We start from the raw sequence: 26817 nt of genomic DNA, 5'->3' as shown, positions 1-26817 counted from the left end.
ACATAAATCCTCCAAGGAGGGCCTGACTATGAGCTAATGAGGCAGGAATTGATTTCATTTCTTCCCTTTTTTAGCAGTATGTTTTATTAATATCTTTTCTCTTTAAAGAAATTATTTTCATTAGCAAAGTGACTTGCTCATAGTGGTTGCCTAAAGAATGAATGAATCCTTCCAGAATACTAAATGTTTTCCTTTGGATATTTGGATGATGTTTTGGGGGTATCCAATCTAGCACTTGGGCTGTCCAACTATTGTCTTTCATTCTTATTATATGAGAGGCTCACTTCCTTTTCTGAGCGTGTGTGTGTGTGAGAAATGAAATTGAACACAGTAAGACAGAACTCCAAATTTTGGTCCATTCATCACAGAGTACCATGGAACTATCACTTTCCTTGACTAAGACACTACACTCTTATTAACGTAGCCTACAATGTCTTGGGGGAAAGAATTCCTTTCTTGTCAACTTTGTAGAGGGGAAGATTTGCAGAAAGCCTTTATTTTGCCATCTTGTAGGTAATGGGATTCCAGTTGTGCTTTTAGTAAATGTTAAGCTACAAGTCAACTAAAGCCAAAGATGGTTCTTTTCACTTTAGTTTTCTCCTCTGTAGAAGGACAATAATACTGAACCGCTTGGCAATGTTATGAGGAATACTTTGACAATAAGCCTATGGCTCTGACTGCTAGTGAAGCTTATGTAGCTGAATGAATCCCAGAATAATGTTTTGGTGCCTATATTCAGAGATAAATGAAATGTTAAATTTCAGTTAGAGGTTAGTGAAAATAAAGATGTAATTTTTTCCCCTTCCAAGCTCACAGACTCCTTGAAATTGTTCATGGATCCCAGGTTAGGAACTCCTGCTCTAGAGGTTACATTTAATCTGCTTAACTCTGTCTTTCCAGTTCTAATAACATCCAATTTAAACTAAATAGACTAACATGCCATCTGAGTGCAGTTAAATAGGGTTCAATTCCATGTCCCCAAAGAGTACTTTCAAGTTTTAATCAATACATTAGACCTACCAAAACCTGGCAGGGAATGCCTGGTTCATACATTTACGCTATATGAGGAAATCTATCTATTAACTACTTCATTGGCCTAAAGGTATTCTCTCACTCTTTGATATGTCTATAAGAGAGTAAAAAACCAAATTTGTGGTTAAGATTTCCAATTAGAATAGAAAACTCCAAAGAAACAAGAGTTATTAATAATTAGTTACTTTGGGTGGTTATATTTAATTGAACAAAAGATATTGTATATAAACTTTGTAGGAAAATATGACAAATACTATTGTAGAACCACAGGGTTATGAGAGATGCCAGAAGCTAAACTGTATCTGAACTATAATCCATTTACAACATCCCTAACAAATTGTTTTCTAACTGCTAACTGAAAATCTCCAACTCTATAGAAATTAAGAGTGATAATGATGAATGAAGATCCATCCTTATCATCAATCTGTGCCAAAAAAATCACAGTTCTAAAGTGCTTCATCCCCAACCCTTTATTATCCCTTTAGATATACTCTATTAGGTACATTGTTATTATTATTATTATTGTTGCTATCCCTCTAGATAAACCTTATTCTTATTATTATTAGGTGCATTAGTAGTAGTAGTAGTAGTAGTATTAGTATCCTCTAGACATACTTTATTAGACTTCCCAAACTGCTTTATTCTCAAAGTCAAGGAATGAATGTTCTCCCTTCCCTGGAAGAAAGTAATTTGAGAAGTACCTGCAGAGATTGAAAGGCACTCCATCCTCTCCTGTTTCTATAATCAGCCTTTTAAAACTCACAATGCCAAACCCAATTTAATCTCTTCAAAGAATAAAGGTCAAGGAAAATTTTCTCCCAGACTATGCAGCAATGCTGGATAAATACACAAGTAGCCTGCTCTTTGTTTTAGTAGAGGGAAGGGAAAGAAAAGAAAGAAGTGGGGGAAAGCCCAACTTTGACTTCATTTATAAAAAATGATCATTCATGCTTCAGATTCAAATTCCATTAAATATTTCCCCTTTCCCTGTTTAAGCTGCTTTGGAAGAGCCCAAGACTAAAGCTATTTTGAGAGATGATTTGCTTAGGTAATGTAGACAGAGAGCAGAGCTGAAAAGACAATTTTGTTGGTGTTTTTTTTTTAATGGAGAAGGATAATTCATAGATAATCCAAAACTTTTTATTTAGCTATAATTTAATAATTTATTTCCCAGCCTGCATACATCCACCATGTACCCTATTACCCCTTTCCACTAGGCAAGATAATTTATTCAGAGTGAAACCACAAAAAGTAGAGAGGGTAAACTTTTGAGATTGAGGACTACATATTTAAGGAAAGAGATCATGTTGCCTTTCATAAGAATGGTTAATAGTAACAGATTTCGTAAAGACAAAAAATAAAATATCTAAATTAAGAAATGACTTTATCAGTCAAGAACAACCATTCAAACAAATACTTCTACTATACAAAGTAAGTTGTAAACACTGTCAAGGAGATATTACTAACCATTTAAACCCTCCTCCAGCCTTCGCTTTTCTATCAAATTTATTTGGGTCACATTCCTTCTTGCTATATTAATCTCATTGGTCAGGTTTAGAGCTAATGTGCAGGAAGGGAGAAAGAGCTACTGTAAGAAATATAATTATCTTTTTCAATGGAAAAGTCATAGTTTTTTTTTTCTTATCCTGAGATACTGATCTTGTGAGATGAGAAAAAGGAAAAGGAGACTGAATCAAGCCAAGAAGGTTTTTCTTTTTAAATGAAAGGTTACTTAATAAATACTCTGAAGAAAATGTGTCTATAAGAAAGTAAAAAAACAAATTTGTGGTCAAGATTTCCAATTAAAAGAGAAAACTCTTTTTTTTTAAACCCTTACCTTCCGTCTTGGAGTCAATACTGAGTATTGGCTCCAAGGCAGAAGAGTGGTAAGGGTAGGCAATGGAGGTCAAGTCACTTGCCCAGGGTCACACAGCTGGGAAAAGAGAAAACTCTTAAGAAGCAAGAGTTATTGATTCTTGGTTACATTTAAGTGGACAAAAGATACTGGATGTAAATAAACTTTGTGGGAAAAGATGGCAAAGGTTGTTTAGAATTTCAAGGTTATGTGGGATGTCAGAAGCCAAACTGTACCTGAACTATAATCTCATCTACAATATCCCCAACAAGTTGGTCTTCCAACCTCTAACTGAAAATCTCCAATGAGGAAGAATCCATTCTATGCCCAGGTAGCTAGCTCATTCTACTTTTGGATGGCGCTGTCTGTTGGGAAATTTTTTCTTACATCCAACCTAAATCAGCCTCTTTAATACTTCCACTTCAAGCAATCAACTACTTACTCAATAGGCATTTGTTAAGCACCTATCACATATCAGGCACTATGCTAATCCCTGAGGATATAAAAATTAAAGTCTTTGTCCTCAAGGAGCTTACATTCAATGGAAGAAGACAACATATATTTAAATACATAGATACAAGATAATTGGGGAAGACCCTTACAGTTAGAGATAACAGGAAGTGTTGTTGAGCTTATTACTCTCCAGGGCCATTCACAGACTGAGAGGACAGACCTCTCAGGAAAGACTGGCTTTGCAGACACTTCTTGCATTGGAAGACAATATGGGAGGTCTGTGATATTTTGATTATTCCTGATTTTACCTTCTGAGTAAATGTTACTTTGATTATTGCCTGTGCCTTAACATTTAATATATATTTTTGTGTTTTATGAGTATTTTGGATAAATGTGAAACATACCAGTAGGGGAATCAGGAGATAAAGTGGTGAATGGATGGAATGTATCCTTCCTCTACCCACAGACCCTAAGCTATTCCCAGGCTCCTGAGAGAAAGGTTTGAGGATGAAGAGGAGGAGGAGGAAGAGGAAGAGGAAGACAAGGAGGAGGAGTACGGTGAAGCCTCCTCTAGGAACCCCAGATATGGCAGTACAGGTTTTGGGCCAGGAAGCCAAACCAAAAAGTGAGAGGAGGGGTCTGTGCCATGCCTCTGGGGGCCACATACACAATCACCTTGTAAGGTCGCTTAACGCAAACCTTTTTTCACCTTTGTCTTGCTAGCCCTAGTGCATGGTGTCTGCCACACGGCAGGTGGTTAATAAATATTTATTATTTATCAACTGATGAGTCCTAATCTTCCAGACCTAATGATGTAGATGGTAGAGCATGAGCCTTAGTGTTAGTGGAGGGCCCTGATCTGTCTGGGTAGCTATTGATAAACGGAGGGCTACAGTCCTGCTGTGTTAATGCTGGCTAGACCAGGGAGAGCCTCCAAGCAGAGCAGTCTGTCCACTGTGTGAGTCCAGGAGGCCCACACTCCTGGGTACAGTAACAGAGTCTAGGAAGGAGGTCCTGACACAAAAGCCCTGTTGGGTCTCCTATCTGACTTGGTGCTTTGTGGAAATAGAAGGCTACAGGCTTGATTCAAGGCACCCAGGAGTAGCCCCTGCGCTAGGAGAGCGCAGGGCATTATATCTCCAGGAAGAAGCCATCAAACTCAAGTCTTCAGTAGGCCTGGGAAACCCACCCTCACCACTTATACCCAATGGCAGCATCAGTCCTGGTTCCTACCCAGACTCAGGAATTCTAGCCAGGAGATTCCCAGCTTTCAGATTAGCAGAGATTAGGATCAGAGGCTCTGGTCATTGGACACTGCAACTCTGACCTCTAGGAAGCCATCCCTTATAGGAAAGGAGGTCCTGTAAATTCCATCCCAGCTACTTATAAAAGACATCAGATTACAATTACACTGATAAGCTTTGTTATAGAAACACTTGGCAGACATTGTGAACAGAGGTCATTTCACCTTAAAGCAATTGCACAATAGTCCACAAAGGGAGGGCAGCTGTTTCCTGGTCTCTATGGTCACAGGCTGGATCTGAACTGGTAATTCAGATAGGAAGAGCTTTAGAGAGCCTACACCTACTACTATTCTCCCTCAACCTCCAGCCTTGGCTCCCAACTTCCCTGGCTCAACCCAATTTTATAGCTTGTTCCTAAGAATCAATTTTCCAGAACTGGAACCTGGCAAACAAGGCAAATACTTCTGAATGGCAAAGTGAAAACACAGTCAGCCATATGCTGTGGTGATAAAACTGTCAACAGCATTGAAATGGCAACCTTCTAGCCATACTCTCAAATTGTAAAGATTGGGGCCATCTTGGTGGCTTGGTGGATTGGGAGCATTCAAATCTGCCCTCAAACACTTCTTAGCTGTATGATCTTGCGTAAGTCACTAAACTCCTATTGCCTAGCCCTTACTACTCTTCTGCCTTGGAACCAATATGCAGTATTGATTCTAAGAGAGACGATTTGGGTGGGTTTGTTTTTGTTTTTGTTTTTTTTTACTTTTAAGACTATTGGTATTGACACAGGCAACTTCCTTTCTACAATCTTCCTACTATGAGCTACCAGGATATGCTCTGATTACTTTCAGAACATGATCTATGGCTAAGGAAGGGGCTCTTGGACTACAGCTCAGACTGAACATTGGAATCTGGGTTGTCATTCAACTAGTGGATCCTGAAATGCACTAAAAAATAATGATCATTCTCCAAAAGATAAATAAGTGGTCAAAGAATAGGAGCAGATAGTTCTCAAAAGAAGAAATGCAAAGTATTAATGACCACATGAAAGAATGCTCCAGTCACTGACATTAAGAGGAATGCAAAGCAAAACAACCCAAGGTTATACCCTGCAGACTGGAAAGTTGACAAAAAAGGTCAATATTCAACACTGAAGGAATTATAGGACTACAGACTTACTAATCCATTGATGGTTGAGCTGTGAATTGGAATAATTATTTTGGAAAACAATTTGAAACTGTACAAAAAGAGAGACTAAAAATTTAGAAATATCCAAATAAAGTACCCATACCCTTTGGCCCATAGATTCCATTATTAGCCTTATATATCTTTTTATATATCCTAAAGAGGTGATAAGAAGAAAGTCCTTACATATAGCAAAGTACTTATAGTCTCACTTTTTGTTGACGATTGGAAACAAAGAAACTGTCTATCTGTTGAAGAAAGGCTAAATCAAATGTGGCACATGAATGTTATTGTGTTGTAAGAAATGATGAAAGTAATGAATACAAACAAGCATGGGAAGACATACATGAACTGATGCAGGATGAAGTTAGCAGAGCCAAGAAAGCAATAAACACAATGATTACAGCAAAGTCAATGGAAATTAATGTGCAGTTTGCACATCAGCAAATGTTCTTAAAGGGTTGCAGGGATTACTAAAAGGTTACATGTCTTATCCCACAGATAGTTTGTCTCAGAACAGGAGCTAAACTTGGTTCTTTACAACTCTGAGAAAAACACTCATTCAGTAGCAGTGAAGCACAGCTCCTTCATCACCTCCCTGCTCCTTAGAAAGATGCTTTCCTTAATTCACTCCAAGGCTTCATTGTCTTTTTTTTGGTTGCCATATCACATTGCTGACTCCTATCAAGCTTGCTTTGAATTAAGACCCTTAGACTTCTTCAGATAAACTATGGTCCTCCTCTACCTCATATTTCTGAAGCTGACTTTTTTCAAACAAAGTTTAAGACTATTATTCATCCCTATTGAATTACATCTTATTACCTTCAAACTCAATGCTCGAGCCTATAGAAAAGGTTATTTTTCTGCCGATAGAATGTAAACACCTTGAAGGAAGGGGGTGTTTTGTTCTGTCTTTATATTCCCAGAGCCTAGAACAATGCCTACAACATGGGTGGTGCTTAATAAAAACAAGGTGAGTGAAGATCTTCTGAGATCTTCCTAGACCTGATCTCCCAGATTCATTGCCTTGGTCTTATTGTTACTTTTCCTTAAACCCACATGTTCAATTAGGTGCCAAATCTTGCTGTTTCTATCTCCGTCGTAACATCTTTCACAACTGACTCATCCTCTCCAGTCACATAATAACCACCTTGGCTTGGGTTTCCATTACTTCTCAACTAGACTACTGATGTCTCTGCTTCAATTTCTCCCATTTTAATCTTTTCTCCACATAGAATGATTTTCCTTAAGTGCAGTTCTGATTATACCATTCACCTACTCAATAAACTCCACTTGCATTGTCTACTGCCACTGTAGGCAAACTAGGTTTACCATCTCTATTTTGGTCAAAAGATGGTCATAATTCTACATGGTGCTAAGAGGTTTTTATATTTTTAGGGGTCCCATTTAGAATACATCATAAATCTTTTAGCTCTGGTTTCTCCATCACTTTGCTCAATTCTAGATTTTTCCCTTTTATTTTTTTGCTAGATTTGCCCAATATGGACACAGGGACATTAAGATCTCCTGCAATTGTCGTATTATTGTCTATGCCTTCTTGCAATTCAATTAATTTTCCTTTATGAATTTAGATGCTAAGGTTTTTGGAGCATGTAAGTGAATATTGATATTGATCCACTGTTATAGTTTCATTTGGCATAGCGTAGTTTCCTTGTTTATCTCTTTTTATGCTGTGATTTTTTGTTTGCTTTGTCTAATGACATGATTTCAACTGCAGCTTTTTAAAATTTGCCCATTGCATAGTCAATTTTGTTCTAGCTCTTCTATTTTATTCTCTCTCTACTTTTGAGGCATGTTTCTTGTAAGCAATTAATTGTAGCATTTTGGTTTTTTACCCAATCTGTCACTCTTTCGATTTTCTTCATTATTTAATATATTCACATTTAAAGTTATGCAAGTTAGGTTTCTATTTGTCTCTAATATTAGAGGGTGGAGCAGGTTCGGTTTCCTCTATAAAGGTAGCGCTTTGTTCCTTGAGTTGTTTTTGTTTAATCTGCATAAGTGCTTAAAAATGCTCATTGATTGATAGACTCTCTCCACTCCCATGCACCTTCCATAATAGCTACCAAATTAATATCGTTAAGAGCAAATCTATATCACTCCTTTATTTGATCAACTAGTTACTTCCCTATTTTCTTTAAGATAAAATATAAATTCCTCTATTTCACTTTTTAAGTCCTTCACCACCTCTCTTTTAAGCCTCATTATTCATTACTCTCTTTTTCCCAAATCTAAAGGAAGGTCAGTCAAACTAGCCTTTTCCTTGTTCTCCAAATATGACATTTTACCTCTCATCTGTGTCTTTGCTCTGACTGTCTCCCTACTCCTCACTGCTGCCTCAAAAAAACCCTTTACCTCCTTTGAGACTTGGCTTTAGCATTTAAGTCATTCCTCATATCACCACCTGCTAGTACCCTCACTCCCTAATTACACTATATTGAGAGAAAGACTGGGCAGGGTGGTATTTTCTCCCAAGGCTAGAATGACTACCCACCTCACCTCTACCTCTTTTTTTTTTAAGTCCTGGGTCTCAACATCTGTAAAACAAAAGGAGTAGCCTCCAAGGTGACATCTGGTTTGAAATCTATGACTCAGTTGTTTTAATAATGCCTACATCCAAAGAAAAACATGATTGATCATGTGGATCGATGAGTATATGATTGGAGATTTTGACTTTAAATGATCACTCTATTGCAAATAATAATACAGGTTTTGGACAATGCTACATGCATAACTCAGTGGAACTGCTTGTCAGTTTAGGGATGGGGAGGGAAAGAACATGAATCATGTAACCATGGGGAAAAAAAATCTCCTTAATTAATTAATTAATTGGAAAAAAATTGAAAATAATGACTCCATCCAGGGTGTTAAATTATTTTCTCTAGTTTTGTACCATCTACAAATCTGACAATAATGGTATCTATGGAAGTTATTAATAAAAATGTTAAATAGACTGAGCCAAGCATATATCCCTGGTATGTTTTTCTGGAAATCTCTTTCCAAGATGACACTGAACCATTAACACCTATTCAAAGTCAGGTCTGGATGACCTAGAGACCACAAACTTCTAGCCATGCTCAATATCAACTGAGAAGAGGGGAAAGAGAGACAGAAAAATACAGAGAGAGAAAAGGGAAGAGAAGTTGTTATAGCTGATATAGTAAGACAAAAGCTACAGGAAAAAGGAAGAGGGTTCTTAGCAATCAAAAGGAGTAAAGGGCAAAAGGAGTAGTCAAAAGCTCAAAGACAGAGAAATCATTATAATCTGTCTCTTTAAGATAGCTAAATGCCCAATAGATAAGGAAGGATGATAGCTACTGGCCGGTGCATATGCCACATAATTGACCATATTTGCTAATAGAGAAAAGGCTCATTTTATTTTACAATCTCACATAAAGAGAACTAGATTTTAATGGTTAGGGATAGCATATGCTCAAGAATGTTCTTATCAGAATGGGAAAAACTCTCAAATTTTAAAATAACACCATTTAAGTAAAACATATAACTTTGGGCAGATAAAAACCATTCTGGGGACAAGTTAATTGATCCACAAAATAAAAAATGGATCCCAGGACCATATTATTGTTCTTATGAAGAAATACTTATTCAGTAAGTCTTATATACAGGATACCACTCACTGTGAAGATAATCCTGATTTTCTAATTGAAAAGACAACTGCATGTAGCTATTACATGGAGAATCTAAAATCACATAGCAAGAAAAAGTGAAGGAAATGGACCTAAAGGTCACTTGAACACCAATGGATCACAGGAAAATACACTTACTGGAAAAAAGAAGAGCCATATCTTTTAAGTGGACTGAACAATGAAGGGGAGAGTGAAGAATAAAAAGATATATCTAATCTTCAATCACCTTAGGACCCTGATGACAGTTCTTGTAGGGATCTGAAAGTCATCTGATTCATCTCATCTGTGAAGTCCATACCCACAACAAGACTTTGTCAACCTCTATTTTGGCATCACCCTTGTCAGCTCCCAAGTCTGGAACTGGCCAAGTGAGAATAAGATTGTAATACCTGGAGGGAGGGTCTCCACATTTTGTGCTTTGTCGTCCCCATTGTTATTGTGCAGGTCTTTCTTTTTAATTGGGTCAATTTCATTCCAGTCCTCCTGGAAGAAAAGAAAAAAAAAAGATACTAAATGGTTTGTTCAGTTTATTTGTTTGTTTTTTACTCTTTAAACATATACCCCACATGCCTCTACCCCCCAGCAGGCCTTGTTAAAGTGTTAAGATTTTAAGGGAAGAAAGAAGTGGAAGCATGAAATAAATTTTCTTTTTATTGGTTCACATTGTCTTTTAACGTCAGGTTAACATATAAACATATGTTAACATTTCTATATACCCATGTCAGCAAACATATGGCACTCTTGCTACAGGGTGCTTCTCCCTTCCCCCTTTTTGGACACCACACCTGAGGACATTTCTCTCATCACCTACCCCTCTGCCCAGCAGCCCAGTGAGAGTGCTTCCTCCCTGTCCTGTCTGGGATGAGGCTGTGTGTGTGTGTGTGTGTTTGTGTGTGATACATGCATGCAGTTTGGGCACTCGGTCTCTAAAAGGTTCACCATCACTGCCATATACTTCAACCTGGCTCCTGAAAACTAAAACATAATGGGACTTATTCATGTTTCCTTCTTATATGACCCAATGAGAAGTATCCCATGACTAGCAATTTTCTCATCATAACTACTATATGTAAGCATTGTCATCTATTTTTTAAAAAAATCAATGGTTCCCGTACATCTTGATTGATGGTAACAAACCAACCTTCAAAGAGAGGAAACCAACAACCAATCAACTGCATGAACTCATTTAGCAAGATCTGAATATTTAAAATATTACAGGCTATGAGGTTGGGAAAACTTTCTCAATGGAAACATTTTGACTCTTTAAATAACAGTGTACACAGTGGGCTTTTCAACTAGTGAAATCATTTGGCAATCAAGCCAAAAGCCTCATTTTAAAAAAAAATGCAAATTCTTCTGCCAAACCAAAGCCACATTTCCATTCAAAAGTTATACGGGTATTTACTAAGAGACTTGTACCTAAGCCTCTAGCCTCTGAGCTTAGCTTTCCTTGAGTTTTTAATCCTGCAATGAAGCTATCAAGCTGAAGTTACCAAATCAGTGTTGTCATGGAAATAACAGCCTACTGTGTCACTTGCAGAATCATGAATTTGCTGAAAAATTGAGCTGAAAAAACCCAAGGTTCAGGAGGGAGCCAGCCTTTATAAATCTCAACGAATTACCTGGATATTTTTGTTTTAAAGTCAGTCCTGTGCTAAAATCTATCAAATGTGAGGTAGCAAGTGGCAACCCCTATTCTTCCACGAATCCTATGATTATGGAAACACAATGTTAACCATGTCATTCCCTTGCTCAAGATGCTTCAGTGACTCTTATGGCTTCTAAAATAAAATACAATTTCAACTCTTTGGTAAAGTCCTTCACAATCTGACTCCAACTTTGCCATTCAGTCTGATCTTTGACCAGAAATTAGATGACGTAGGTTTAAATCCTACTTCTGATATCTCTTACATGTGTGACCACAGGCTAATCTCTTAACTTTCCTACGCCTCAGTTTTCTCATTTGGGAAACAAAAGGGTTGGACAAAATGGCTGTTGGATCTCATCCAACTTTAGATCTATGGTCTATTGCAACACTACACTCCATCACCTACTTTCCATTCCAGGTTTACTTGCTGTTCCCCATATAACCTGTGTCTTCTCTCAGTATTTTTGCATGAGAATTGTGCATGTTACATAGGTATCCTCAGTGCTGAGGAAAGCATCTGGCACACAGTAGGACTTTCAAGATACTGAGTTGAGTAGAGCTCAATGATTAAAACGATTCCCATAAAGTGGAGTCAGCCATTTATCTGACTAGTGGAAGAAAAACAGCCTGAAGCCCATTTTGCCACAGGAGTATCACAAGCCACTGGCCACATTTTTCAGATTTAAGAATAGCATTAGCACTTTCAATGAGGTTTCACCAGACCTTATTTTCAGATTATCTGCTGCTTGGCCCAGAAGGCAGAACTTCCTTCTTCCTCAGAAACAAGATCTGCCATAGTCCAAAGTTAAACACGACCCACCCACACCCATCACAAAGTAAGGTTTGAGAATAGGAGGCAGGAGGAAATTACAACACCCCTAAGCCAAACTGAGAAATTTGTTCTTGGTACCCCTAAGCCTTTTTTTAAGCTTCTTTGACAACTTCTTCCAAATATACATGATAGAGAGCCCTCCAAACATGTTATGAAAAATAATCCCAAACTGTAATTTAAAGCATTGGTTTGCTCACTCAGGCCATTAAGGGGGTTCTTTTGGGGTGCCCTGAAATGGTATCACTTGCTAACAGGCTTCTCTACCCATGTGTAAAGATATTCTTCCATTTCTGCATAAAATGGCCCATCAAATGACTATAGTGATCTTCAGAACCAAAACACTAATGACAATAGCAGCTGGATGCACTGAGTTGCACTCTAGACATGGGGTCAGCTAGGAAGATCTGAGTTTAAATCTACTCATAGATAATTACAAACTTAGTGACCTAGGGCTACTCTTTTAATCTCTGTCTGCTTCAGTTTTCCCGTCAGTAAAATGGGAGAAAATAGTAGCCTTTTGGGGTGGTTAGGAAGATAAAATGATATACATGTAAAGTGCTTTGAAAACCTTAAAGGACAGTGATCCCTCACTTACTGCAGGAGTTATGTTCGAGACTCCAGCGATAGGTGAAAATCTGCAAAGCAGCAGTGTTATATTTATTTATATATATATATATATATATATATATATATATATATATATATATATATATATATATATATATGCTTTATAAACCCTTCCCACTCTCCTATAAACCTTTTCCATACTCTTATTACCCTTACTCCCAAACTTATAAACACTTAGCCAGTCGGTGTCCAAGATATAGAACTCTGCACTGTGGTTGGTTGCCTTTTAGCCAATAATGTGCCATATACAAGCTCACATTGGCAACCTTGCGCAAGAGGTAGTGGCATACTGTATTTCCATTGTGTACAGAATGGTATTCATCCACAAAATCCCACGATACAGAATTAGATATATATTTTTTAAAAACCTGCGATACAGCGAAGGCGTAATAAGTGAACTGCAATATAATGAGGGACAACTATATTCTATAAATGCTAATTGTAATTTGATAATATTCAATATTATTGTTAATTTACTTAATATTATAATAAAATACTATATTTTTATAGCCAAGAACTTTAAGAAAAATTGTGGGAGTCACATAAAAACAACAACAAAAAAAAACACCTCATACCAAAAAAATAAAAAATAAAAATTAGAGTTCGGAGAAATCACTGTCAGAGTTAAGATAATTCAAGTCAAAACTCCACTGCAGGGGCAGTGAGGTGGCTCAGTGGATAGAGAACCAGGTCTGGAGTAGGAAAGACCTCAGTTCAAATCTGAACTCAGTCCCTTCCTAGCTATGTGACCCTGGACAAGTCATTTAACCCCAACTGCTTAGCCTTTACTGCTCTTCTTCCTTGGAACAGATTCTAAGACAGAAGGTAAGGATTTCAAACAAACAAACAAAAACCTCCAAAGAAACACAAAAAGCTGAGCTGATTATTTGGGTTTAGAGTTAAGAACTAAACATGAAATTAACTATCAGCTGAGCAACCAGAATAGTGAACTGATAAGTTTCAGATTTCTCTTCCAAAAAGTAAATGGACACACCCAATTAATTCCACTAAAGTGAGTGACAAAGATATAGGTGTCCTGCTGATAGGTAGACTAAATAGCAAACCTATGCCTGTGTAAGAACAACCTAGTCTACCTGATTCTTACTGTCCAAAGACAATTTAAGCCCATTCTTCTTCATGAACATTCCCTGGAGAGCACTAAAACCGGCAATCAATGTATTTACAAACCACTGTTGACTTAGGTAAATCACTTAACCTCCCTAAACTTTAGTTTCCTTGATTATTAAAAAAAAAAAGGGGGGGGGGGTAGAACCAAACAATTTCTCAAGTCCCTTCCAGCTTCAAAAACTCTATTCTGTTATCCATTACTATTCAAGGCAACATTATTAACACCATTCTACCATTCATAATGGCTGCCCACACCATTACTGTTTTGACTCTGGGTTAATTCAATTGATATCATAAATTTAGAGCTAGACAGGCCCTCAAAGGTCATCTAGTCCAATATCTCTTTAATTTACAGATGAGGAAACTGAGACACCTGGTGGTAAAAGGTCTTGCCAAAGTAATAAGTACCAAAGCTTGGATTTGCCATTAACATTTTGTTCTACTACTGTCCTATACAGCTTGCTTCCTCTAGGTTAAGTCTTGTCTCCTTCGAATGATTTTAAACTATTTTATGTAAATGCCTAAACCCAGGGAAGTCACTTTCTTTAGTGAGTTCTAGGTAGCAAAAGAGATGGAGTCTGGCTCACCAAAAAAGGAGTCATTGGCACATCTCTTTCTAGTAGTTTTATTTGTAAAACATTTCTATGTCATTAGAAGAAATGTTTAGTACTATTACTCTTTGAATATTTCTTTCCTTTGTTTCTAAATATTCATAAAAAACCCTTATGTTTTGCATGATAATACATGTATAAGCCAGATCAAATTGCTTACCATCTCTGGAAATGGGGAGGGAAGGGAGGGAAGGAGACAGTTTGGATCTTATATAACTTCAGGAAATGTATGTGGGAAATTGTTATTACATGTAATTGGGAAAATTAAATATCTTTTAAAAATTTGCTAATTGGGGAAAGGAGGGGAAAGCAGAGATGAAGTTATATATATATTTTTTGTATTCCTGTAGCTCAGAGAAAGTATTAGCCAGACACAGTGTAAAGTGCTCCACAAATACTTGTTAGAAAGAGATAAATGTATATCTCACTTCCCTGATGTCTGGTTTGTCTGAACTGTTTCGTAGTCTCAGTCTGACTTGCACAAGACCTCTTCATCCTCTTTCCCATATATTTACATACAGCCCAGCATACATTGACAAGGAAATGGGTGGTTAAAGGAAGATATCAATGCACAGGAAATGGGTGGTGTCAGTTCATAAATGGAGATGTCAATAGCCAGAGAAAAAGCTTTCCCTATTATCCAGATGCAGGCATCTTTAGGTCACAGTTCCTCCCAATAGATCTGATTATATTCGCCTTGTTAGAAGGAAATTGACAGTGACAATCTGGTCTTCTTTCCTTTTTGGTGACAAGTATACACCATTCAGTTTAAAGAATAATGATTTGGTAGGATGCTGGGTCAAAAGTGACAGAGGATATTAAGCCCTTAAACCAATGAAGATGTTTTTATTCCCTATGATACAGATTCATGTCAGGTTTGAGGTTGGAGAGGTGTGGATTCTGAATACATGATGACAGTGACAGGAGTGGTGATGCTTTTAAAAAATATGGTTGACCAAGTCAAAAAGCTCCTCTAGTAGGGAAATCTGATTCTGTACCACTTGGCTAAAAGAAAGGCTTTGTTTGACCCTTTGACATGGCACCTTTCTCAATCTTCTCTCCTAAAAAATGACCTTTCTTTTCATCAATTTTTCAGGCTACTTAGTTTTCTAGGTGCTTAATCATTTCCCAAAATATCTGTTTAGGTACATATATTTCATGAAAGCAGGGGGTGGTTATTTTTTTTTCTTTCACCTATGTATATATCCAGTACCTAGCACAATGTCTTGTATATAGGTACATTGTAGGACCTTGGAAATGTTTGCTAGAATGAATATGTATCTTCTCATGTGTAAAATAAGAAGTTTGGGCCAGTGGTGCAGTGGATACAGACCTGGTCTGGAGTTGGGAGGATGTATGTTCAAATCTGCCCTCTGAAACTTACAAACTGTATGACCCTGGACAAGTCACAACTTCTGTCTGCTTCAGTTTCCTCAACTATAAAGTGGAAATGATAATAGCACCTGCCTCACAGGGTTGTTGTGAGAATCAAAAGAGAGACCTGTAAGTGCTTAGTAAATGTTCGCTCCCTTTCCCCAGCCCTTCCCTTCTCTGTGAAATTGGTATAAGATAATTGCATTCCATACACAGGGTTCTTTAAGTTCCCAACAAGGAACAATCAGAATTTAAAGATGAGTCAATTTTTTTTAAGGCAATGGGGGTCAAGTGACTTGCCCAGGGTCACACAGCTAGGAAGTGTCTGAGGCCAGATTTGAACCTAGGACCTCCCGTCTCTAGGCCTGACTATCAATCCACTGAGCTACCCAGCTGTACCCATGAGTTAACTTTTTAAAAAAGCAACACAAAACTAAGTCAAAGAACTTGGGTTCAAATCCTGGGCCTCAGTTTCCTCATCTGTAAAATAAGAGGAGTTGAAATGAATGGTCTCTAAGGTCTTTTGCTGCTTCATATTCTAGGATTCCATGGATATGCTCAGCTGGAAGGAGCCCAGGGAATGAACTGTTGATGAGACAAGGGTTTTCCTCTAAGATCCCTCAGAGAGATGCCAATCAAAAAAAATAATCTGCTAGATTGCATTGTAACATGTTGACAGTAATAGTATTATAACAGAAATATGGAAGCTTTAATGGATTTCGGAAAAAGAAAGACCTCAACAGCAGGAATTTATCCTGGCCTCTCCAACACTCAGTCTACTATGCAAAAGAAAGTGTCTTGACCAACTGACACAAGCACTCCAATTTACAGAAAAAGAATATTGTTATAGGCAGGAAGGCGCCAGTAGACAACAGAGGCCCAGGACAATATTTATTCCCTTAAGATCATCAAATGTCTTTTATTCTCACTAAAGAGTCTTCTACTACTAATTTGGTTTTCTAAGTAGCCTCTCCTACTGGGAAGAAAATGTATGGCCCAGCTGACAAGTATCTCAGTTACATTTCTTATTGGAAATTAGGAAATTGATGTTCTGGTTTATTAATCAATTGTGTCAGTTGGGGGTTCAAAGGAATACGTTCCCTACATCTGAGTAGGCTAATAAAATTGAGTTCCTGAGATTTCAGAGGGGAGGGCCAACCCACATCTATGGGGTCTAACAAAAGTCTTATGTTAATTTTATTTCTATCTAAAATGCCACTGGCATTCCAGCAAATTGGCATATGTTTTCGGAATAGGCAATTCCAACAGATTTGCTTTATAGGCTACTTATGAAAAATAATGTCATGTAAATGTCCACCAGCTGTAATACAAAGCTGAGCTCTAAAAAGAATAAGAAATAGGCTTAGAGTTTGAATGGAGCCTTAAAGATCTCATTTAAATTACTAGTTTTTCAGATGAAGAAACTGAGACCCAGAGATGGTAAATATCATGCCAAAGACCATACAGGTGGCAAGAAGCAGAGCCTCTTTTCCTCTCTTTTCCACAAAGTTTCCTAGTTGAAGCCCCACTTTAAAAAAAGGTTTATTATGGAGGTTTTTACAATATATAAAATATTTAACTATCATTCTGTAAAGTTGACTGATGCATGCCTCTGATGTATGGGTCTTTCTCCCTGGAGGCACACTTCTCAAGGACGGGAACCCAAAGCAGCTCAGCTGGCATAATTCAGACTGGATCTGACTGCACAGCTGTCACTGTCTCTTGTCCAGTACTTATATATGTTGCATTAAGGATATGAGAGAAGTCGAGCCATGAACTCCAATAGAACAGACACTTCCTCCAACTCCCCATCAGAATGACAATGCTGGGAGAAGATGCAAAAGAGAATCCCTGAACAGTCCCCCCTGGCCTCCCTAGTTCCCCTACTCCTTCCTCACTCTCAGTCTTCTCAACCCCAGCAAAAAGGATGACTCATTAATATAGGGGCAGGCATAGAATTATTCAATGAATCAAGGGCAGGATTAGAAGGATATGAGTATAATTATTCATTCCTGATTCTTTGCAGCAAATTGCAATGCAAAGACTGGTACTTCTCTCCGTGATCTCCTTTGCCATATATTAGCAATCTAGGGCAGTTAGGTAGTATAGTAGAAAGAGGGCAAGGCCTGGAGTCCGGAAGACCTGAGTTCAAATCTGACCTCAGACACTTCTGAGCTGTTGGACAAGTCTCCAAATCACTTAAACCCGGTTTATTTGAATTTCCTCATCTGTAAAATGAATTGGAGAAGGAAATGGCAAACCACTCCATTATCTTTGCCAAGATAAGGTCACTATAAGTCAGTCAAGTCAGAAATGAGTGAACAATAACAAGCAATCTGTAGTTTTGATCAACTTCTGACTCTCCCAGCCCCATGGCATCCACATCTTCTGATACGTGGCTTCAAAATAAGGAAAAATTGAAAGCTGACTTTTAAAAAACATTTTATAGACTCAGTCTACTAGGCTGTAGGTTCCATGAGAACCATGTCTTATACCTAAATTTCTCACAGGTCTTGACATCATGTTCCGCATACCATAGGGGCTTAATAAACAGGAATGTTGGGATTTTATTGCCCTGACAACATTTATGCAATAGGAGGAAGTAGGGGGGAAAGCAAAAATAATATGAAAAATGTTTCTAAATTGCCCAGAAGCAATCTCAAACATTGTAGCATAAGAAGACACTGGGAAACAGAATTTTAGAGCTGGAAAGGAGCCTTAAAACTCAAAGTCAAAGGAGTCCCCAGTCTTTTCTGGAGGAGGAGCTTTTGCTGTTTCCAAAGTCTCATATGATCAGCAAAGGAGAGGTGGTGTTGACCTAGGGAGGAAGGATAGTAGTCAAAGGACTTAAGTTTTTTTGCTCTATCAGTCAACCAAAATGAAATTTCTTAGATTTCTGATTTAATCTAACCCTTAATTTTACAGAAGACTCTGAGGTCAAGAGAAAAGTGCCAGGAAAATAGTAGGCACTTAATAAGTAACTCTCTTTCCCCTTTTCTCCCTTCCTCCATTTACCTATTTATCATTTACTTCCCATTTCTAAGTAGCTAGTTATCACAGTAGATAGAGTTCTGAGGAAGACTTGAATTCAATACTGGCTTCAGACACTTTAATAGCTGTGTGACCTTGATCAAGTCATTTAGCATCTGTTTGCCTGAGTTTCCTCAAATTTAAAATGGGAACATTAACAGTGCCTACCTCCCAGGTTGTTGTAAGGATCACAGGAGAAAATATTTGTAAAGCCCTTAGCACAGTGCCTAACACAACGTAGGTGCCATGGAAATACTTATTCTCTACTTTCCCCCTTGACACGCAGAAGACAGTTTAGCCTTATATAAGTAAAACAGTGAGAGACAGGATGGTTTGTTAAACAAAACAAACAAACAACAACCACCATCACAACAATAACAAATCCTTTTGGTGAACCAAGAGTCTAAATCTGGAAATAGTGTCAGTCTCTGCCCATATTACAGAACTCTCAAGAGGACCATTAAGTGTGGCTATTATCATCTGTCTAAAGTTTTGCCTACATACTTATGAATGTAGATATTTCTTCATCTTTATGCTTTCCTTTTAGACTTATATGTGCCACCAGTATCACTGTCTATGGAATTATCGTCATTAATATTCCATAAAGATGCCAAAATAATGCTGGCAGAATAAAAGGATATAAATAGGTGTTTCTGTATTTAATCTTCCCCCCAATCCAAAATACTTCTTGTCACTGTTACATTATCTCAGCTGACTAGACCATATGCTCAGAAGCAGATTATAAAACTAAAAATATCATTTGAATGATGGGGTTTGATTTAATTTTTTTGTCCATCAATTGTCTATCTTCACAGTCATTTCAAACTGTTCAATAACCATTAACCTTCATTTCCCAATCTTAAATCAATCTTAAATCTAGGTGGTTTGGAAAATGGCTGAAGTCTTCTCTAGCAACAATTCACTAGGAGTGATAATTTATATTCCCAGAGGCAACTTAAGAGTATCAGTACTCAGTGGTAACTTTGGTAATTCAACAGAGATTTATTTAAAGTGCCTACTATGTGTAAGGCAGTGTGGACACAAAGATGAGGCTGAGTGAGGAAAGGGAAGAGGAAAAAAAGAGAGAAGAGAGAAGAAGAGAAGAGAGGAGGGAAGAGGTGTGGAGAAGAATGAAGGAGAAGTAATGTATTATAAGCCTAGAAGGATTAGATTTCTTTCCTCTACCTTAATTGAGAGGATTTATTTAATAACAAATGGAAGTTGCAGATAGGCTCATTTCAGTGTACTCTGAGGAAAAACTATCTAACTCTATTAGGATGGACTGCCTTGATTAGTAATGAGGTCCTCATCATCAGAAGTCTTCAAGCAAAGGCTTGACGACTACTTGTCAGGAAGTTGAAGTCAGAGAGCATTCTTCTTCACACAATGAATGTGGAGGACCAGCTGACCCCTGAGATCCCATCTGAGTTTGAGATTCTTGAGTTAAGTGATGGAAAATGTTCACAGGACCTATTTGGACAATTAGTGAAGAATTGATTTACGGCAGCCCTTGTGCTCCACAAAAGAAGAAGCTAAATGTGTGGAGTTTGCTCTAACACTTAATTTTTAGTTAAAAAAAAATACATCTTTCTCTTTTCTAATCCTGGGTGATTCTGGGTGAATTGACAAATTCTACCAGCCTCCTTAGAGCAGCTAGGTGACAGAGTGGATACCATGCCAGGCCTGGAATCAGGATGACATCTTCCTGAGTTCAAATCTGGTCTCTGACACTTAACTACCTATGTGAATCTGGGTAAGTTACTGAGCACTGTTGGACTCAGTTTCCTCAACATGTAAAATGAGCTGGAGAAGGAAATGTCAAGCCACTCCAAGATCTCTGCCAAGAAAATCCATAAAAGGGTCATGAAGAATTGGACATGACTGAAAAAAGGAGACTGAACGACAAATAGGCTTCCCTATTTGGAAAATTTTGTCATGGGTTCTGGATGGAATGGGAGATCAGAGGACAATTAAGAAGAGGTGGAAAATGTGAAAGGTATATTTTGGGTTCCCTAGTCAGGTTAGAAGTAGAAAGACAAATGACAGACTAATCAGGTTCATACTCAAGTTATCACAAGAAAGTTGATATGCACTGTAGGTAGACTAAAGATTAAAAATCCATACTTTGTAAACAAAGTCATTTCCAGATAAAAGTTTAAAAATTCTTATTTTCCCTTATTAATAACAGCTATTTTTGAAAATCTCTTTTTGTCTCATGGAACTAAATGAGAAAAAGGAATTTTTCCACATCTTGGCACAAGGCCAAGAATTCCAGGGTGGTGGTAGATGAAACAAAAATAAGGACAACTTCGAAGTCTGGATAAAGAGCTGTTGGAACCACTGCAGACTCCATCTGGAAAGCCAGATAGTGTGCTGGGACCTGCTGTAAATGGTAGCACCTTCCATCTAGGCCACTTCACAGGTACAAGCCTCCATCATACAGACATCAGATGAACTTTACACATGTGGGAGTGAGGAAACATTTCATTGGACACAGTGGGAGGAATTGGGGAAATGGAGAGTGAATCCAGAGTTTCCATGGTATCTCCAAACAAGGTTTTAATTATAATCAAGGTCACTCTGCCTTTTCTATTGTCTCAGAGGCATTATTTATGTTCAAACACATCTATCTAAAACAAATTGGATACCAAGCCGCTCACTAATAAGCAGATGAATTTAATTCACCATTTTAGGTGTCAACAACTTTTCTTCCCTTCATGTACACAGTGTATTAATACCTTTGACCCTCCCCCAAGATTTTGTCAGTCTTAATCATAAATTACACTTTTATAGTTTTACTTTGAACATTTTGTCCTGTTTTATCCAACATATATATTATATATGGAGGGAAAAGGAGGGGGCTCTCTGGGCCTCAGTTTTCTCATCTGTAAAATGTCAGGGGTTGAAAGAGATTGGATTAAACTCAAAGAGAAATGGGCTTGACTAAATGGTACCTGAGGATCCCAGTAGACAATATACAGAACTAGAAAATCACAAATTAATGCCATCTGTTTTACTGTAGTTCTATTTATTTTTCTAAATACTTCTCAATTACATTTTAATCCAGTTTGGACTGTGTGTTTGACACCTCTGGATCAGATAGCCTCTAATATTCCTGCCAGCACTAAATCTATGATTCTATGAATACAAGCATAAGTAGTTTAAACTTTATTCCATAAGTAATAGGGAGCCATTGAAAGTTTTTAAGTGATTAGACACAGTTATTACTACAATATACCAGTAAAAAAGTGAGAACTATCTTCCCAACCACTCAGGATTGTTCTGAGGGTGAAAAACTAGAAGGAGCATGTGATGGGACAGCTACGAAGCTCAGTGGATAGAATGACAGGCTTGGAGTTGAAGAACCTGGGTTTAAACATTTCCTACCTGTGTGACCCTGAGCAATTCATTTAATCCCAATGGCCTCACCCTTTCAGCAATGCTGTCTTAGAATTGATACTAAGACAGAAAGAAAGGGTTTCGATTTTTAAAAAAATAAGAAACATGTAAAAGGACTTTGAAAATTATAAAATACTATGTGTATAAATATAAGAGAAGTAAAAGTAGGGAAATGCATAAAGAGCTGGTCTCAGAAGATCTGGGTTCAAGTTGAATCTCACACATACTGGCTTTATGACCTGGGCTAGTCCCTTAATTTCTCAGTGACCCAGCCAACTCTAAATAAGCTGCGGAAGAGATTGATCTGAATTGGTAGAGAGAGTCCCTCACTAAGAGCTCCCTACATCTATGAAACCATAGGTCCCATGAAAACACACACACGCACACATGCAAGATCAAATTAGCACAATTAAGCCTGTTCACACTTATGATCTTGGATCCCAGGCTTGGGTTCAAACTATTCTTCTCTTCCTTTATAAAACAGAAATGAATAAACCCACTTTTTTTTTTCTTTTTCATATGATTAGTTCATTCACTTCACTGTGCTTAGATTTTTATTTACATAAATGGAAAATAATTACAAAACAGAAGCCACCAGTGGTATGATCTGCCAACTACATATTTCTGGGATATCAATTCTTAAAAGCAATTAAAAATCTCTCTCCCTGTTTAAGCAACTGAGGTCCAAATCTCTTTGATAAAAACCAATTTTGAGACGAGCTATCCAATGAGAATGCTCAGCACAGCTATGGGAAAAGTGAGGGAGAGAAAAGCCCAGCTGTAATCTATTTCACCCTTACAATTCTCTTTTCAAGTGTAAAATCAATCTGAAACTATCCCGCTGCCTAAAAGCAGATGCCTGAAATTAAAGGCGCACTTGAACTAGAAGCACAAAAGTAGCAAGCAATCAGAATACAGCCTGTCCTTACTCCCTTCTCTTAAATAATAGTGTTATGAGGCAAGGCCCCTTTTCTTCTGCCCATCAAATATCACTGGACACAGCACAACTTTTCTTAAATGCAGAGGAAAGAGAGGTTGTCATTAAAGTCCATAAGTTAAGTAAGTACTTGTTGCTTTTTAAAGGGGGGCATGAAATGAAATATCCTTTAACCACTTATCCTCAGGTTTGGTTATTTTCTTCTTATAAACACAGTTAGTAACTGTTATGGGGTTAATCTTGTAGAGGTATGACCACCAGGCACTCTTATGATATCATTATTGATTTTGAGAGCTGGAAGAGACCTCAGATGGCATATATGGCCACGTGTTGTCATATATATCCAACCCCTTCACCTTACAGATGAACTTGAAGCCCAGAGAGGGCAAATGAATTGTCTAAGGTGACCCAGGGAATAAATGACAAAGACAAAATTTGAATTCTGATTCTCTGACTCTAGATGCAGGTTGCTCCCAACACACCACATTTTTATTGAGTTATATATAGCCACAGGTCAGACTATAGTTCCAGACCAGTCACGAATCTCTTCAGCATCCATCCTGACTACCAGAAAGAAGGTTTCCTTTGCTTTATGCAAATCACCGCAACAAAGATTTACTGAGCCTCAAATATATGTAAGGCACCTCGGAGAGACAAAAAGCAAATGGAGCTTTCGAGGAGCTGCACTATACGGGGCTGATGTGTTCCAATGACATTGGCTAAAGGAAAAAAAAATCTGCTTTCTCACTCGCTTTTGTTTCATAAAGTCGGAGCTACATTCTCTCAGAGGAAGAATCAATAGAAAAGTGGGTGAAAAGGAGGTTAAGAGAAGAGTTAGTGCAGAGTTAGTATCAGAAGTATACCTGGGGGCAACTAGGGGGATCAGTGGATAAAGAGCCAGACCTGGATATGTGAGGTCCTGAGTTCAAATTGGGATTCAGACCCTTCTTAGCTATGTGACAGTCACTTAACCCCCATTGCCTAGCCTTTCTCACTCTTCTACCATAAAACCAATACATAGCACTGATTATAAAATGGAAGGTAAGGACTTAAAAAACAAAAGTATACCTACCCTGCTAGCTTGACCTGCATTAAAGTCTTTTATAGGTCTTTATGGCCCACTTACTAATGAGTGGTATGATCTCTGGTCAATCACAAGGCTCAAAGCTTTAGTTTCCTTATCTCTAAACTGGGTATACTACTACCTGCCCAGCTTACTTATTATTAAGTTGTTATGATGATTAAATGAACTGAGTTTTTGTATTTCTGTTGGATGTTTGTTTTGGGAGGGGTCGGTTTTTATAACTTGTAGAGAGTGGCCAGGGGCTAAATGACAGAGATTAAGTGACTTGCCCAAGATCAAACAAACAGATAATATGTATAAACACTTTGTAGGTGGGGCAAGGGTTACACTGATATAATGAATTAATCAGATATTACACATGTATAAGAGAGACTGGGTGCCTGAGTCACATCCTCTTATACCCCAGTGCCAAGGGAGGCAAGGTAAAGCCTTATGAAAGCTCAGCACTAATTTTCCTTCCTCTGATACTGGAACACTATATGATGTCCCCTATCCTGCCACTAAGTATCTCCCTCTAAATAAGGAATCCATGTATAGATTTTAGGAGGTTGGTGAACTTGGATGGGATCGAAGGGCATCTTTATTTTCATGAACCTGTCACTGAAATTGAGCATTTTCTTCAGTTATGATTTTCTAAAAAATTGTTTGTTTCCCGGATATCTCCCTCCCTCCATCCCGCCCTCCTCCCTCCCTGCACTAGAGAAGGCATTATTTGACCAAAAATAGATGCATATATAAAACTATATCTTGCTTATTTCTATTTATCGGTTCTTTTTCAGGAAGTTATTCTTTAGTTATGATTTTTTTTAAATAGCACATTCTGAGGAAGGATCTATGAGCTTCACCTGACTGTCAATGGGGTCTTGACATCTGAAAGAATTGCTGCTCTAAATGATCCCCAATATTGGGGAAGAATTGTTGTTCTAGATTGAAGGGCCTAAAATAAAAGTTTCTAGAGGAACTGGATAGGCTTGTGACAGCACATTCAAGAAGAGGTTTAAGCTTGCTCTAGGATCCCTGCTTTAGATTCAGAAAACATATTTATGCCTCACGTGTCTATCTGTCTATCTCTCTATCTGTCTGTCTGTCTCTCTCTCTTCCCCCTCCCCCAATCCCCACTTCTATTTCCCCTCCCTTTTCTTTGTCTCTGAACAATCAGGATTTGGTGTCTATCAAGGGGAGAAAGGTGGAATAAAGAAGTGAGGCAGAAGAGAACAGGTAAAGAGGGGACAAGAAAGAGAAGAGAGAGGGGACAGAGAAGATGGGATAAAAAGGAGAATGGGGAGAAGGAGAGACAGATAAAGTTCACCTAGGGTAAAGTCGTCAAGTGGCATCTTGGGGATTACCTTCCCTCTCCATAAATTTGCAAATGTGTTTGGTGTGCTAGTGAATCACAAACCCCTTCTGAAATTTCTTTTTTAACTTCAGAAGTACAATTTTGGAGCATCTGTGTACAAACCAATAAGAAGGAAGCCATTTTTCTAGTTAAAGGAAGATGCAAGGGAGGACAGGTCTAAAGAAAAATCTTGGAAGCCAAGGAGGAAAATAAACAATCTGGGCAAAAGGATTCAACTATATTGCACCTGACTGGCAGGGGAAGATTGCTAGGATGATGGGCCAGAATCAATGACTTCTCCCACTCCAAAACACAGCAGGAGCCTGAGGCCAAAAAACTGCAAATGACAGCAATGCTGCTGAGCCAAAGCTCAAAAAAAGAAAAGTACGACCAAAGGGTCCATGAGACTTGGCAGCTACACCCATGTCTCTAGTTCCCCAAAGATACTTCACCTCAAGTGATCACTTAAAAATCAGACAGCTATTAGAGATAAAGGAAAAGGAAAGCAGAAGAGGAACCTGAGAATAGAAGATTACCATCCCACCTGAGTTGCTATATTTTATCACAACACAATCCAGGCAGTGTACATCATGGTGTAGGCTAATAGGCATGTATCTTTTTTTGTGTCATGGACCCACTGTGGCAGTCTAGCAAAGTGAATGGAGCACTTCTCAGAAAAATATTTTTAAATCCATAAAATAAAATACCTAGAGTGACAAAGGAAATCCATAATGTTAAGTACAATTTTCTTTTTAAAAAACATGAGTTCACAGACCCTAGGAAAAGAACTCCTGGCAGAGACTTGACAACTTATTGGGGTTTGTGAAAAGGGAATTACACTCCCTTTGTTTTCTTTAACTGTAATCAGTCAGAAACTTGAATATCCTTTAGCACTAAGTGCAAGTGCAGACACACCCTCAGAGAAAGGAAGTTGAAACCAAGGAGACAGGAAATTGATCCCACAAGCTCTCCTTGGCAGTGCCAGACAAATTAAGGAACTATGATTGGTTCCTGAGATATGATGTAGGAGAACTAGTAGGTGGAGAAAAATGTTTATAAGGTGAGACCCAGCACGAAGTGAGACTTTCTAATTCGCACTCAGGCTCTGGGGTTGGTGGCTCTTGCTAAAAGGACATTGGGATTCTCATTCAGATTCTGGTGGAGATTTGGATTCCCATTCAGGTTCTGGTGGGACTAGGATTCAGACTCTTGTTGAGGAGACTTTTACTCTGGATACTCTTGCTGAAGGGACTCTCCTGCTCTTCTGACTGGAGATTGGACCCCTGTTGGGGGGAGAAGTGAGCTGGATTTCATCAAACCAGCATTTATGGTTTTATGGTGGTAGGCAAGGCAATCCACTACCTCCTTCTT

At 38.1% G+C, this 26817-nt stretch overlaps 1 protein-coding gene across 1 annotated transcript in view; it reads right to left on the bottom strand.

Annotated features, from left to right (window-relative positions):
• The window catches only part of GALNT2 (polypeptide N-acetylgalactosaminyltransferase 2), a 266740-nt gene that overhangs the window by 119282 nt on the left and 120641 nt on the right, over window positions 1-26817 (bottom strand). Inside the window, exon 2 of the mRNA XM_044674552.1 lies at window positions 9830-9923. Coding sequence (XP_044530487.1) covers window positions 9830-9923 — 94 coding nt within the window. The remainder of the gene's footprint in view (window positions 1-9829; window positions 9924-26817) is intronic.

The sequence above is a fragment of the Gracilinanus agilis genome, chromosome 4 (genome assembly GCF_016433145.1).
Source record: "Gracilinanus agilis isolate LMUSP501 chromosome 4, AgileGrace, whole genome shotgun sequence".
Lineage (NCBI taxonomy): Eukaryota > Metazoa > Chordata > Mammalia > Didelphimorphia > Didelphidae > Gracilinanus > Gracilinanus agilis.
Note: the sequence above shows the minus strand (reverse complement) of the source record. Positions and strands in the feature narration are given on the sequence as shown.